The following is a 15,771-nucleotide window of genomic DNA, read 5'->3' as shown; positions in this document are numbered from 1 at the left end:
GCGCGCTCTGACGGGCGCGCACGCCCAGCTCCCGGTGCGGCTCCTCGGCGCTCTTTGATTCGCGAGGGAGGAAATAAGAGCTCGCAGGAGCGGCGCAAGCAGCAGCTGCCGGCAAGATGTGCTGACAAAATCGGCAGAGAGAAAGAGAGGGAGAAATCTCCGATCGGTTTCGCCGCCTGCGCTGGAGCCGCTCCCGGCGGAGGGGAGAGAGGAGGAGGAGGAGGAGGATGAGCAGCCCCTCCATCCCCGGGAAGATGGAGGCGAAACCTTTGTTCAACGTGCAGAAGGCTCTGGTGCAGCCCGTGCAGATGTGCATGTTGGATATCCCGCTGAGCGTGCAGGATGACGATGTGAGTGAGCGCAAGGCGGCGGGAGCGCGGGGGCAGCCGGGGGCCGCGACCCCACCCCGGCACCGGCCCGGGGTGCTGAACTTGTGGTGGCGGAGTTGCCGATGCCGAGAGCTGGCACCGCCTCCAGATGTGACCGTTTCCTCTCCCGAGTGCCGTGTCCCCGGGCAGGCTGCGGCGCTTGCCAAATCCAGGGCACCAAACCCAAAGGAGGGGGTTTGGGAGGCAGGGGAAGCCTTTGGTGTTGTGGCTCGGTGCAAAAGGGAGGGTTTGCTGTGGGTGTGAAAGCCTGGTTTCTTGGTGGCTGCCCTGCCTGCTGTCACTGTCGCTGTCACCACCCGTGGGCTTGGGTCCTGCCCTGCTGCAGCTGCAGGGTTTGGTTCGCCACGCAAAAATCGGTGTGGATTGCAGCATCGAGGGAGGCAGAGCCTTCCCAATGTGGGTCAGGGGATTCCTCTTGCTCAGGGCTCCTCTTGCCGCCTTCCCTCTGCCCCTCTCAGAAACACACCCCGAGTCTGGCTGTGCATGAGGGAACCCAAAATCAGGGTGATGCTTGTTAGGGCTGGTGGGCGGTGAGTGCTCGGTGTCCCACCTGTGTAAATGTTCAGGGTGTGATCCAGGTGCTGTTACAATTTGAGGCCAAACTTGCTTTGATTTTTGGAGCAGGGAAAGCCCATCTCTTGCTGTATGTGCTCAGGGCGTGTAATGTCACTGCAGGAGCCTTAAATCTGGATTTTCTCCATGGCCACCAACTGTTCTGTCACAATCACTGCCACCTTCTCTCCAGCATTGTCTGTGCGTTTAAAGAGGTGAAACGAGAGCACAAAACCCCGAGCCCAGCTCGCCGGGAGGAGGGAGCATTTCCTGCAGGGAGGTGTGTTGGATCCTGGCAGGGCTGGGGAGCCCCAGCCCAGCATCCTGAGTGTCCCTGCAGGCTCAGGGGGCTTGCAGGGAGCCTCCTATTTTTAGAATCAGCCCGGGGGGCTTTGCCAGCCTCGGCAGGGTTGCTGCACTAATGAGGATAATGAGGATACCTGCGGAGTGCTGGGGTGTGCCGGGGTGGGCAGGTGCCTCCTGCAGCATTCCTGGCAAGGAGGGAGCTGGGAGGCGGCTGGAGCAGGGGATGGAGCGGGGGAAGCAGAGCCTGGGTGCTTTATTCTCCTTCAGCTCCATTCCCAAGCAGCAGATTTCTCCAGGACTCTCCATTCCTGCTCAGCAGTGCAGTCTGGTGCTGGACTTCCCTGCAGCTCCTGCTGCAGCAAGGGGGATCCTCAGGGTTTGCCTGGCACAGGTGGGGGCTTCCCTGCTTCCCTCCCTGCTCTGGGCATGATCTGGGACCAGGCACGGGGAATGCCCTGGCCTGGGTCACTCAGGGACCTCTGCTTGTTCATCCTGTTCCTGGTTTTTAGCAGAAAAGAGAAGTAATTGTTAAAGGGGCTGTGCAGTGTGTTAGTACTGGGTTATTTTCTCATTTGGTTGGTTGGGTTTTCAGCAATTCCTGCGAGCCCTCTGGAGGCTGCTGGGTGGCAGCCAGTCCTGGCAGTGTCGTGGTGAGGCTCTGGCTGGTGACTGGCACATCAGGGTGTCCCCAGCCCTCAGGTCATGGCTGGGACATTAATGCAGGATGGGAGAGGTTGTGAGGGCTTCCCTGGGGAAACTCCAGCTGCCAGGGGGGTCACGCTGGGTCTGCAGCATCCCCATTTTCACATTTTCCAGCCTTGCTCACATTTCCCGGTCACTGGAGCTCACTGGAGCTTTCACGCCCTGCCCTGTCCTGCACTGGGCACAGTGGGATGGAACCCCCAGGGCTGAGCCTGTCTGTCAGCCCCCGTGAGCAGGAGGTGGCTCGGGGGCTGCTCTGCCTCTCCATGCCCACGTCCCCCTGCTCTGAGGCTCAATTCCCATTCCTGGAAAGCAGCACCACGGTGGAATCACTGGAATCTCCGTCTGCTGCAGAGCACAGACTGGGAATTTCCCCAGCAGGGAAACCCTGAGCGGTGTTTTTGTCTGTGGGGTGATGGAGAAGCTCCTGTTTCAGAGCTGAAAAGCGTTTCCCCCAGCCAGGCAGGGTTTGGAGTCTCACACCCACCCTCGGGTCCCTGCTCATCTCCTGCCGTCGCTTCCCCGTCTGCGTGGGCAGCAGGGAGGGAGCACTGCTGGCATTTCCCCCTCTATTTCAGGGCTTTAATTTCTATTTCAGCTTCGTTAATTTCCTTTTTTTTTTTTTTTTTTTTTTTTTTTCTTGGAGATGACACAGGCAGGTTGGGAAAAGTTATGGGGCTGCATTACCTGGGGTTTTCTGCAGGATTCTGTGTCAGTCACATCTGGGCCATCCCTGTGGGAGAGCCTGGCTTGGAAAATGGGTTTTCCTCCTGCTGCAAACCCATTCACTGAGCACACCACTGACCTTTTCCAGGCTGGGTTCCCAGGGAGAAAAGCTTTGATTTCCAAAAGGAGCAAGGCAGAGCCCAGGCTGGGGACACCTCACAAAAACTGGAACCTCTGGGTCAAAGCCTCTCCTCCCAGGGCAGCAGCTCTGTTGGGTTCTCATCTCATATTCCTGTTTTTCAGGGAAACTGCTCTGCCCCAGCAATGGACTGGGTCTCCTTTGGGGGACATGAGCAGGCAGGTGCCCATGTCCAGAGGGTGAGCATCCCCCCAGGTCACCCTCAGTGTTGTGCTGTGTATCACGCAGAGGATGCTCTCATTTCTGCCTCCCTCCACCACTTTCAGCGGGGCTGTCAATCCCCCCTTTCATAATTCACCCGCAGCAGTTGCAAAATCGCCCAGACCGCCTCTTCTGCTACGATGGCGAGGGATTTCCAAAGCTTTGCTAATAAAAGAGCAACAGTTTCCATGTGTGGAAGGTGGGGAAATCAATGAGCAGGTTGTTGCAAGTGATATTAACGGGCTTTTTGTGGCATCCCAGGCAGTTCCCTGGCATGATGCAGCTTTGTGGCTCGATGTTTGTCTGCTCAACTGGGCACATCCCCTCCTTGCTAGGGCTGGCAGGGAGCAGGGAGGGATGTCCCACAGCCATGGGATGCTGCTGCTCTCACCCAGGGCATCCCTCTGCCTGCTGGGCGTCCCAGGGCACGCCAGGCTGGTGCCACCATGCTGTCACAGCCTCGTGAAAAACGCCAATCGCTTGCTTTCAAAATTTTAAAAGTTTAATAGTAATAAAATGGTTATAAAAATAGTAATACAATTAGAGTAATAATAATTTGGATAATTTGAATTAGGACAATATGAGACAATAGAAACAAAGAGTTATGAATGTCCGGGTACCTTTTTCTGGGCAGCATAAGCCTGAAAAAGAACCCATGTTAACAAAGGATTAACCCTTAAAAACAACAGCCTGTTGGATATTCATACACCTCATCCATGATGCATAAATTCCATTCAAACACAGGATTCTGTCTGGGCAGTGTCAACTTCTTCCTCTGAATCCTGACAGCTCCTTCGAGGTAGGAAGAAGTTCATTTCTTCTGATAATGGGGCAATAAATTCCCTTTCTCTGAAAGATTCAGGTGTCCTGTGGCTGCAATCTCACTGAAAATCCTTTCTTTAAAAAAGTATCCTGCATAGCATCGTTTCTATTTTAACACTTTATATAACCTAAAACTATATTTAACACAGAACTTAAGAGAATCAATCCAGCATTACTTTCTAACACAACACATACAATATTCATTTTAATATTTGTGAAAAGCCAATCATTAAATACATGCATTTTTCACAGCCTTGTGTAATGATGGAAAGCGCTGGGAAAGCCTTTTAACAATTCTATTTCTTCTATTTTAACAATTTTTATAACCTAAAACGATATTTAACACAGTACTTAAGAGAGTTAATACAGCATTACTTTCTAACACAACACATACAATATTCATTTTAATATTTGCGAAAAGCCAATCATTAAATACATGCATTTTTCACAGCCTTGTGCAATGATGGAAAGCGCTGGGAAAGCCCCCCTTGCTGCAGGACAGGGGAGAGCAGCACAGCCCGGGGCTCTCCCAGCATTTCTCACTCAGAAGAGATCAGGAAAAAATCTCATTGTCCTGCTTGCAGCCTCCTCAGCCTGTCCTGGAGGTCTCTCCATCTCTGCCTCCTTCCTCTCTCCTCTCTGATGTCCTAATAAGTGCACTCGGCCTGACTTCAAAGTGGCTAGCAAATATTTTCCACTCCAGCGAGCTAATTAGTTAAATTACATTTCACATGCTAATTTATTCCTCTAATATTATATATTTTTTTTTCCCTCAGCATACTGAAATGCAGGAGAAGATAAAAGCTTGGTTTGACCTTAGAGCCGGGCTCAGAGGAGCTGGAGATGGGAACTAATGGTTATTTCCCGGGTTTGCTGTAGCACAGGCTTATTCCCTGCCGCATTTGAGACCTCATTCGGTGGAGTTTTAAGAGTTTTTAGCATCCTGGGTGAAACGTTGTCCTGTGGCACACAGAAAGAAAACTTTCAGTAATGAGCTACTAATTTCCGACTTCATTGTTCCTGTCCGCAGCACCGGTACCGCCTTGGAGCACTGAATAAATAGCCAATTAATCCTTGCAGGACTGGGTGGGAATGGTGTTACTTCCCTCATCGGGGTGGAAAGGCTTTAACTGGGAGTGAAACAGGGCCAGGGAGCTGATGCTGGTGTCAATCCCAGGTTGAATCTGTTGGGGATGGAAAGGCTTTAACTGGGAGTCAAACAGAGCCAAGGAGCTGATGCTGGTGTCGATCCCAGTTTGAAGATGTTGGAGATGGAAAGGTTTTAACTGGGAGTGAAACAGGGCCAGGGAGCTGATGCTGGTGTCAATCCCAGGTTGAATCTGTTGGGGATGGAAAGATTTTAACTGGGAGTGAAGCAGGGCCAGGGAGCTGATGCTGGTGTCAATCCCAGTTTGAAGATGTTGGGGATGGAAAGGTTTTAACTGGGAGTCAAACAGAGCCAAGGAGTTGATGCTGGTGTCGATCCCAGTTTGAAGATGTTGGAGATGGAAAGGTTTGAACTGGGATTCAGACAGGGCCAGGGAGCTGATGCTGGTGTCAATCCCAGGTTGAAGCTGTTGGGATGGAAATGTTTTAACTGGGAGTGAAGCAGGGCCAGGGAGCTGATGCTGGTGTCAATCCAGTTTGAAGTGAAGTGACAGCTGCCAATGGCCCCGTGGTGAATCAAAGTCTGCTTGCTGTGTGTGTATCAAAGGTTGTTTCTTTTCCACTGTGTGCATATGGTAGATGTTATCAGGAGGGAGGAGCTGCAAATGAGCTCTAGGACCATTTCCTGACCACGGCTGCAGTCAAAAACAACAAATCCCTCGATCTCCTGCTCTTGGCCAAACTCTCCTTTTCCCTCAGGCAAATTATCATTTGGTTTCTTTGGAGATAGCGAGAAACTATGGAAAAAGACTCCCAGGTTTAATTCTCATCTGTAAGGACAGAGATTTAGGAATACTCTGTAAAGTCTTGGGATTTCTGGGAATTGCCCTGGCAAGGCTGAGCCCATCCCACACTGTTTGTGCACATCCAGCTCTGAATCCATGAGGCCATGAACACACTGCTCTGTGCCTCTGGCTGATGCTGTCCCAGGAGCTTTTGGGGTGGTGGCAATCCCTGTTTGCAGCCCTTCAGAGAGGGAAGAGCTGGTGTGATGGCTGAGCCCTTACACTGGTTTGAAAGGGATGGGGAAAAGTGTCCCCAGTTTCTGCTGTTTGGGTCCCTGGTGCTAAAACATCTGGAGTTTTCGTGTTCCCACACTGAATAAACATGAGGAACACAGCCCTGGGAGTGCCAGGCCAGTAATACCAGGGTTACTACAAATAAGCAGGTAGCAGGGTGAGCAGGGTGGTGTTGATGCAGACAGGAGCTGCTGAAGGAGAGTGAGAGCACAGACCTCTGGAGCCTGAGCCAGCATCTGACACTGCCTGGGGTACAGCCTGTCTTGGGGCTCATGCTGGCCAAAGGTTTGTCATTATTGCCCGGGCTCTGTCACCTCTGGGACAGGCTGGCTGCAGGTTTTGAGATGCCTGGTGCTCTCCAAACCTCTGTGCCTTGCCCATGTGTGGCCACACCAGTGGTCACCCCATGGATGTGCTCGCTGCAGGGGCTGGAATTGCCTGCCCAGCTCTCCCTGCTGCCCTCAGAGTCACTGGTGCAATTAAAGCTGTGCTAATTCTGTGTACTGCGAGGCAGAGGGAGCTGATGTTTCCAGGAATTGTTCAGTGTATCTATTTTCAATGTATTTTTAAAGTGGTCTGGCTGGGTCTGTGCTAGTGAGAAAATGAGGTGAAACACCCTGTGCCACATCCTCAGCTGGTGCACATCCAGTCAGCCCTCCGATTGTGGTGGCATTACAACCTGTCCCTAACTAAGAATGTGATGTTCAAGGTGACCTCCTGGAATGCTTCTTTGCTCTTCCTCCCTATCCTTCAGCACCAGCTTCTCTGTCTGGAGCTCGAGGGCAATGTGAGAATTTGCTCCTCGTGCAGCTTTTACTCTGTAGCTGTGATTCTCCCGGAGGTGCAGGCTCTGCCTCTTGCACTTTCCCTCTCTCCAGTGAAATGGGATCTCTTCCCTGCACTTTCAGCCTTCTCTCGCTGACTGCTCTCAATTTCCACCCTGACAATCCCGTGGGATCAGCAGAGCCTTTCGGGCGCTGCCGAGGTGGCTGCAAACCCAAATCCCTGCACAGCCCAAATCCCTGCACAGCCAGATCCCTGCACAGCCAGATCCCTGCACAGCCCAAATCCCTGCACAGCCCAAATCCCTGCACAGCCAGATCCCTGCACAGCCAGGTCCCTGCAAACCCAGGTCCCAGCACAGCCAGATCCCTGTACAGCCAGGTCCCTACAAACCCAGATACCTGCAAACTCAGATCCCAGCACAGCCAGGTCCTTGCACAGCCAGATCCCTGCAAACCCAAATCCCAGCACAGCCAGGTCCCTGCACAGCCCAAATACCTGCACAGCCAGATCCCTACACAGCCCAAATCCCTGCACAGCCCAAATCCCTGCACAGCCAGATCCCTGCACAGCCAGATCCCTGCACAGCCAGGTCCCTGCACAGCCAGGTCCCTGCACAGCCAGATCCCTGCACAGCCAGATCCCTGCAAACCCAGATCCCTGCAAACCCAAATCCCAGCACAGCCAGATCCTGCACAGCCAGGTCCCTACAAATCCAGGTCTCTACAAACCCACATCCCTACACAGCCAGATCCCTGTACAGCCCAATCCCTGTACAGCCAGGTCCCTACAAACCCAGATCCCTGCAAACTCACATCCCTGCACAGCCAGATCTCTGCACACCCAGATCCCTGCACAGCCAGGTCCCTACACAGCCAGGTCCCAGTGCTGGCTCCATCCCTGCCCCGGGGCTGGGCACCCTGACTCACAGCAGATCAGCCACGGAGCAGCTGCCTGTGGCAGTTTGGTTCAGTGAAGGGCCTGTCAGTGCAATTTGCTGTTGTCTGTCCCCTGCAGAGGGCTCGGGGCAGTGCTGGCAGAAGCAGCTGCTGCAGGAGGGAGCCCTGAGCGCTGCCAGTGCTGCCCAAGTGTGCTTGGGCAAACCCAGGCAAACCCAAATAAGGCAAATCCACTTTGCTGACTGCTTTGGCAAAGCCCTGGTCTGTATCAGCTCGATTTGGCCGCTGCTGGCTATTAGATGCTGTTGAGAAGCAAAGAGCATCTTTGGTTTCAGGGCAATCGCTCCTGAGGTGGTAAAACCCTACAGAGAGAGGGGACAGCCAGGTGCAGTTTGGTGTTGGCTCTTTTATGAACCTGGAGAGCTTTGTGGTGCCAGCACTGCTGGAAGCATTGGCTCTGCTGCCCATGGGCTTGGTTCTCCCCAGGTTCCCCTGCCTGCCCCACCATATGACAATGACAGGACAGGCAGGGCTGCTGATTCAGTTGGGGCAGAACTTGTGATATTTGGTGTTTTTAACTCCTGGAGTCATGTGTGTGGCATCACTCGTGCTGCCCCCCAGTGTTGTGGGCCAGAGCTCAGGCTTTGGGCCACCACCTCCAGAAAGATGCTGCTGAAGGCCTGACTTTAGGAACCTCAAAGGCTGTTTGCATCCAAAAATCTAATTTGTTGATTTTCTTGTGTCACCTCTGTGCAGGCATCTCCTCAGCCCTGTGTCCTCACTCCTCCCCTGGCTTCTCCTGGCGTTCTCCCTGGGTGTGATGGGGCTGCAGCAGCTTTTGGCAGCAGGATTTTGGTTCCACTTGACAGTTCAGGAGTGGGAAACACCCAATCCCATCCTGCTGACAGCTGCCTTTGTAATTTGGGTACTGTGAGCTCCCAGAGAGCAGCTGTGAGCATCAGGCCCTTCACCTGGAGGAACTGAGGAGCAGTTTGGGAGGACAAGGCTGGTTTGGGTGTATTGAGGAGCAGTTTGAGAGGACAAGGTTGGTTTGGGTGTATTTAGGAGCAATTTGGGAGGACAAGGCTGGTTTGGGTGTATTTAGGAGCAGTTTGGGAGGACAAGGCTGGTTTGGGTGTATTTAGGAGAAATTTGGGAGGACAAGGCTGGTTTGGGTGTATTGAGGAGCAGTTTGGGAGGACAAGGATGGTTTGGGTGTATTTAGGAGCAGTTTGGGAGGACAAGGATGGTTTGGGTGTATTGAGGAGCAGTTTGGGAGGACAAGGCTGGTTTGGGTGTGACAATCTTGGTAGTGCCTGGCTGTGATGTTGCTGACAGGGAAATGCCCATGCTGACCTGACACAAAGAGGCTTCCTCTGTTGCCTGCCAGGAAAGCAGCACCCAAAAATCCCCCTGAATAACCCCTTTCTGCTCATCCTTCTCCCTTCAGGCTCCCGTGTGCATTGCTCCGAGAGTCAGGGGGGTTTTCTTTCATCACAGTGCCCTCCCAGCGCTTCTCCTTTCCCATACTGGAAACCCAGTGTGAATTAGAAACTGCAGCTGAGGGGGGAAGGAGGAGCAATGTGGTTTGTGGTGTCAGAGCCTGGGCTGGCCGAGCAGAGCAGCTCAGGAGGCACTTCTGGGGGCTCTGGGGAGGGGATGGAGGAGCTGGTCCAGCCCTGTGGGGTCTGGCAGTGTCATGGTCGTGGATTGGGGAGCCCCTGACCAGGGGGATCCCGCCTGGGCAGCCCTGGATCTGTCTGGAGTCAGGAAATGCAGAATAATCCCTCCCCACCCAGCTGTGTGCAGAGCAAGAGGGAATCAAAAGCAGCTGAAAATCCCGGATTTCCCTTTCTGTTTGGCAGAGAGGGATGGGGGAAGCACAGGGGAGGAGACAGACGAGCCAAGTGGGCTCAGCTCCACCTTGTCCCCACGCCTCTGCACCCACACCCCTGGGGGAAACTGGCCCTCCCAACCCTCCCCAGCTATTTATTTATCTATAATTGAAGATCTGGCTGCTGCTGACAGTCCCACTGGCCTCAGAATGGCACCAGACCCTGTCTGAGAGCTGTGACACAATTCCACTGCCAGGGCCCCTCGAGTGCCAGCTGTGCCCTGGGAAGGAGCTTTGCCAAAGGTGACTCTCAGCCAGGGCTGGGGCAAGGAGGGGCAAAGGGGAGCTCCCCAAGGGTTTGGCTGTTGTGAGAGATGACTCAGTGCATGCCCTGGCTGGGTGGCACCCTCTGTGCCACCGTGTTACGTGCCCACATGTCATGGAAACCCTGACACTGCTCCGTGCCCGCGTGGCACGGGTGGCATTGGGAAATGAGCCTTGATATGGGTCTGATCCTCGTTGCTGGGGTTAAAGTCACCCTGCAGTGGTGCTGGCAGCTCAGGAAGGGATGGATCAGGCCTTCCTGAAAGAGGGGAGAAGCTTTTCAGGGCCCAACTGCTGTGAAAGGCTGGGTGACCCCCTTGTCCCACTGTCTGCTCCCTGACCCTCTGCAGGAGCTTGCATTGTGTTTCCTCTCTGTTTTCCCTGCAGTTAGGGGAGCCAGAAAGAGCTCAAAATATAATTTCCTACCAGAATCAGGCTGATGCTGTCACAGTGTCCCTCTGGCTGTGCCCTCTCTCCCCAGATGACTTCTGAACCCGCCGACCCGCGCCGCGCAGATCTGGCTCAGGGCTCGCAGATAATTGAGTCTATGCTCAGACATGATGAAATGAGATGGTTGAGAGGAGGAAAAGAATCTTGTAAATGCCCCAAAACATCTGTAGCGTGAGTTCATGTATTATTAGACACCAGCAAACCCACGTGGGAGATGCTTCTTACAAACACTTAACCGCGAAAACATTTTCATTCTCGGTTCGTGCGTTTTTAGGCACCAAAAACAGTCTCGAGACACAAAACCATAGGAAGCAACACAAGTAGTTTCAGTGCTCATGGGATAACCTTTTATTTTAATAAAACCTGAAATTCTTTTGGCACTCAACGTGATTCCCAGAGCCAAGGCTTGAAGGAAAAACAACATAAATCATGGCCTCGACAGTAAAAAGTTGGGAGGGTCAGCAGCACCGTGGCCAGACTCAGCCATGGTGTGACTTGGTGGCACTTGATGAGTTTGTTGATATTTCTGAGGGACAAACCTGGCACGCAGTATTGTTTGGGAGAGCACTGCTCCTCCATGCCAAAACCCCCACCACAAAAAAGAGTTCTGGCCATGGAGGGAGGCCCTGGAATAACTTCCCCTTCTGAAACAATGCGGAGCGGAAACGTTTCAGAGTGGTAATTACCAAAGGGAAAATAATTTTTTTTTAAACATCCTTTGTCTGAGCGCCTAACAATACCTGGGAATACTGAAGGACTTTTCCAATCCTTAATTGACTTTTCAGCCATGTCAGTGTTTGTTTCTGTATCTCTGCAACAGCCAGCTCGGGGCTGGGCAGTGAAACTTTCCCTTTCCAGCTCTTGCCAGCCCCTTTTCCTGATTCTCACGTGGCCAACAGCAGTAAGTGTGTGCTCAGGCTGTCACAGCACAATGTTTTCATGTCCACTCACTGCATCCCTGCCCAGCCCATGGTGAATTTGGCCCAGGTGCCTTGGCAGGGGCTGTGCAGTGTCAGCATTGGGGTTGCTGGTCCAGCTGCTGGACGTCTCTGCTGCTGCTCCTGCAGCTCCTCTCCCTCATCCCCGAGGCTGCTCCAGCCCTCTGGCTCCTCTCCTGGCTGCTGGCTTTCACTCACATCAGCTCTTCACTCTGCTGGAGCCTGGCTCCAGGGTTTCACTCCTCACTTCAGATCAGGCTTTCCTGCAGCCTCCCGGCGTGTCTGGGCTTTGATTTATGCTTTCCCTGACGTTTGTGCGGTCAGAGGAGATGCAGGACCATTGTTGGAACATCCTTTTCATATCCCCTCTTAAGGGGCTCTGTTCCTGTTTAACTGGCTTTCTTATTTTCAGTAATCTCAGTTATTTATTGGTGTTATTAACGTTGTGTGTGTGTAATTTGCTGTTGCTTCGTTTATCCCATGATCTGGCATTTAAATCTGTTCCACCTTATTCCTACACCGGGATAACTTTGTGCGCAAATCTATTTTATCAGCTCAGCACCTTGCAACCTGTTTGGCTCCACTTTCAAGCTTTGGATATAAAACAAATCTTGTGCAAGGTATCAACCCCGTGTGCTTCTTCCCTGTGCCTGTGCTGCGGCATCGCTTTTCTCTTGGGCCTCTCAGCAGCTCTGTGGCATCACCCCCTGCCCTGTGTGTGTCCAGGCACGTCCTCCCAGCACAGGGCAATGAGTGCAGGCTCAGGGAGCCGAGTCTGGGCGTGCTGGGGTGGTGACACAGCCACCAGCCTGCACCCCTGTCCCCAGGGGGAGCAGCGCTGTGGGCTCGCAGCCCGTCCCCAGGGGTGCCCTGCGTGTGCTGTCACCTGGGCAGGGGGCACGGGGAGCATCTCCTGGCCTTCCCTAGCCCGGGAGAGCCAGTGGGAATAAAGCTGGGAAAAAGCTGGGAAAAAGCTGGGATAAAAACTGGGATAAAGTGGGAATAAAACTGGAAAATAGCTAGAATAAAGCTGGAATAAAACTGGAATAAAGCTGAAATAAAGCTGGGATAAAGCTGGGATAAAGCTGGAAAAAAGCTGGAATAAAACTGGAATAAACATGGAATAAAACTGGAATAAAACTGGAAAATAGCTAGAATAAAACTGGAATAAGGCTGGAATAAAGCTGGAATAAAACTGGAATAAAGCTGAAATAAAGCTGGGATAAAGCTGGAAAAAAGCTGGAATAAAACTGGAATAAATCTGGAATAAAACTGGAATAAAACTGGAATAAAACTGGAATAAAACTGGAAAATAATTAGAATAAAACTGGAACAAGGCTGGAATAAAGCTGGAATAAAACTGGAATAAAACTGGGATAAAGCTGGAATAAATCTGGAAAAAAGCTAGAATAAAACTGGAATAAAGCTGGAATAAAACTGGAATAAAACTGGAATAAAGCTGGAATAAAACTGGAATAAAACTGGAAAATAGTTAGAATAAAACTGGAATAAGGCTGGAATAAAGCTGGAAAATAGCTAGAATAAAACTGGAATAAGGCTGGGATAAAGCTGAGGTAAAGCTGGAATAAGGCTGGGATAAAGCTGGAGTAAATCTGTAATAAAGATGGGATAAAACTGGAACAAAACTGGAAAAAAAGTTAGAATAAAGCTGGAATAAGTCTGGAATAAAGCTGGAATAAAATTGGAATAAAGCTGCCCTCCTGCTCTCCTGGCTGCAGGCACAGCCAGTCCCAATTCCCCGTCTGCAGGCACAGGTGGGGTGGGTGTACCTGTCCCTGCAGCAGCACAGCCACCAGGGCTGGGACAGGAGCTGAGGAGGAGGAGGAGGGGGAGGAAGAACTGCTCTGCCCAGCAAAGTTTCCCTGACATCCACTGGGATTTCTCCGTGGATCGGTTTCCAGAGCCTCCTGTCTCTGGGATTCTCCATTTTCGCGACTCAGCTGAACGTGTGGCTCTGGCTGGGTGTTGTGGGTGGAAAGCTGTGCTGCCTGCCCTTGGATGTGTTTTTGAGAGGTGAGCAGAGGCAGAGCTTTGCTCTGCTCTGTGTCCACCCAGGTGCTGGATGTGTGTTTTCACTATAAAATGAAATCTCACCATTTCATCTAATTTTTCTGGCCGATGAGAAGGAACAGCTTGATTTCAGAGCTGAGTTTCCTGATGGGTTACACCTATTCCCACCTTTCCCTGGAATTTTTCTGTGGCTCCATAACCTTTCCCCTCTTTTCCACCAGTGGTTTTTCCTTTCCCTGGCCGTTCTGCAGAGAACAGCGAGGATGGAAATAACAATAAGGGAGCACCTGTGAGCCTTGAACCCGCCACACTCTGATTGCTAAGCAACAGGGAGAAATGTTTTTCCTGTTTTCCTTTTGGTTGCGGGCACCTTAGGTGGTATTCGTTAAAAGAGCTGACTGAAACATTCTGGCAGAGAGGTGATGGGGAGATAAAAGCTGCTTTTAAAGACAAACAGCTCGAGAAATAATAATGGTCCTGAGCAGAGGGGCTTAAAGTCTGCTGGACTCTGCACTCCAGGGAGAGCCAGGGAGGAGGGAAAATGCTGCCACCAGGAGCTGCAGCTTCCTCCAGAGGTGGGGATGTCCCTAACAAAATCCAGTGTGAGGATATTCCTAACAAAACTCAGTGTGGGGATATTCCTAACAAAATCCAGTGTGGGGATATTCCTAACAGAACTCAGTGTGGGTATATTCCTAACAAAATCCAGTGTGGGGATATTCCTAACAGAATTCGGTGTGAGGATATTCCTAACAAAATTCAGTGTGGGGATATTCCTAACAAAACTCAGTGTGGGGATGTCCCTAACAAAATCCAGTGTGAGGATATTCCTAACAAAATTCAGTGTGGGGATATTCCTAAAAAAACTCAGTGTGGGGATATTCCTAACAAAATTCGGTGTGGGGATATTCCTAACAGAATTTGGTGTGGGGATATTCCTAACAAAACTCAGTGTGGGGATGTCCCTAACAAAATTCGGTGTGGGGATGTCCCTGACAAAACTTGTGTCTTGTGATCCTGAGCACTCTGGGATGTCTTGGTGCTTTTCACACCTTGGGCCCTGCTGCCTTCAGCTTTTTTGGGCACATTTTGATATTAATAGTTGTATCCTGCCTCTTATTTTTCTTTGAGTATTTTCTTTGCGGTGAAGGAATCCAGGTGCCTGCTTGAAGTGTGCTGTGGTTGCTTCTTTCTGAGAAAGTGGCTTGATCTCCCCCCCACCTCACATGCTGGCCTTGTTCTGATGAGATTTTAGACGTCAGAAAGTTTGGAAAACAGATGTTTGTGTTGCTGCTTGCTGCCCTAATGGAAGCTCCTCAAATACTTGATAAATTGCCTGGAGAAGAGAAGGTTTGGGGCAATCTTAGCATCCCAGAGCATGAAGTGGCTTCAAGAGAGCTGGAGAGGGACTTTGCACAAGGGTCTGGAGTGACAGGACAAGGAGCTCTAAAATGGAGGAGAGTGGATTTAGATTAGATATTAGGAAGAAATATGCCCTGTGAGGGTGGTGAGGTTTTCCAGGGAAGCTGTGGCTGCCCCTGGATCCCTGGAAGTGTTCCAGGCCAGGCTTGGAGCACCCTGGGCTAGAGGAAGATGTCCCTGCCCATGGCAGGGGTTGAACGCGACAATCTTTAAGGTGCCTTCCAACCCAAACCTGTTGGAATCTTGAAAAAACCCAACCCCCCCCAAAAATCTGTGATTTTTCTACAACCAAGGGAGTGGTGTAAGGAGCAGGATGGGGGAGAATTATTCCTGCAAGGCTTGTGGGATAATTGCTGAGCTTCAGGAGCCTCAGCAGGAGCTGCCCGTGCACAGGGGCTGCAGGAAATGAACCTCAGAGTGGCTGCATGGAGACTTTCAGATCCTGATTGCCCAGGGGTTTGCTGTGCTTCCTCTGCTAGGAGCTGACAGGAATTAGGGGCTTGCCTGGCAGTGTTAATGCTTGGTGAGGAGGAGAGCTGTGATCCCAAATTAACGCGGCTGGCCGAGGGGTGCTGCAGCTGGGGAAAGGCACAAGGGGCAGGAGAGCCTGAGCCAGCCTTCCTCCCTGCCAGCACAGCGTTCACAGTGCCTGATCTGTCAAAAACAGCTCCAAAAAACGCCCAAAACCTGGAGGCAGAGTGATCCAACTGCCCTGGATCTGAAACACTCAGCAGAGGATCTCCTAAAATCCATGCCTGCTGTAAGCTGTGGCATGTGGTGGGTGGCTTTCATCTAAAATCTGCTTAAATCAGGGCATTGATCATGCTGGGAGTGAGAATTGGGTGTGGGAGGGTCTGAGGTCTGTTGGTTCCCAAATTTGGGGGGACCCAATCTCACATCTCTGTACAGATTGTATGGACAGAGCAGTGACGTCGTTTTCCCTTCTTGCTCAAACTTTCCCCCTCATCCTGAAGTGGAAGAGATAGGTTGTTATTATTATTATTATTATTATTTTATTTTATTTTATTTTATTTTATTTTATTTTATTTTATTTTATTTTATTTTAT

The 15,771-nt window shown here is 51.4% G+C and overlaps 1 protein-coding gene across 2 annotated transcripts in view; it reads left to right on the top strand.

Annotated features, from left to right (window-relative positions):
• The window catches only part of RALGDS (ral guanine nucleotide dissociation stimulator), a 57,297-nt gene that overhangs the window by 12,877 nt on the left and 28,649 nt on the right, over window positions 1-15,771 (top strand). Inside the window, exon 1 of one of the 2 annotated variants that reach the window (XM_058038047.1) lies at window positions 240-350. The exons of the other annotated variant lie outside the window; for it this stretch is intronic. Coding sequence (XP_057894030.1) covers window positions 255-350 — 96 coding nt within the window. The 5' untranslated portion in view covers window positions 240-254. Of the gene's footprint in view, window positions 1-239; window positions 351-15,771 lie in introns of those variants that run through there. 2 annotated transcript variants of the gene reach the window in all.

The sequence above is a fragment of the Melospiza georgiana genome, chromosome 20 (genome assembly GCF_028018845.1).
Source record: "Melospiza georgiana isolate bMelGeo1 chromosome 20, bMelGeo1.pri, whole genome shotgun sequence".
Classification (NCBI taxonomy): domain Eukaryota; kingdom Metazoa; phylum Chordata; class Aves; order Passeriformes; family Passerellidae; genus Melospiza; species Melospiza georgiana.
The sequence above is the reverse complement of the archived record's forward strand: the minus strand, read 5'-3'. Positions and strand labels throughout refer to the sequence as shown.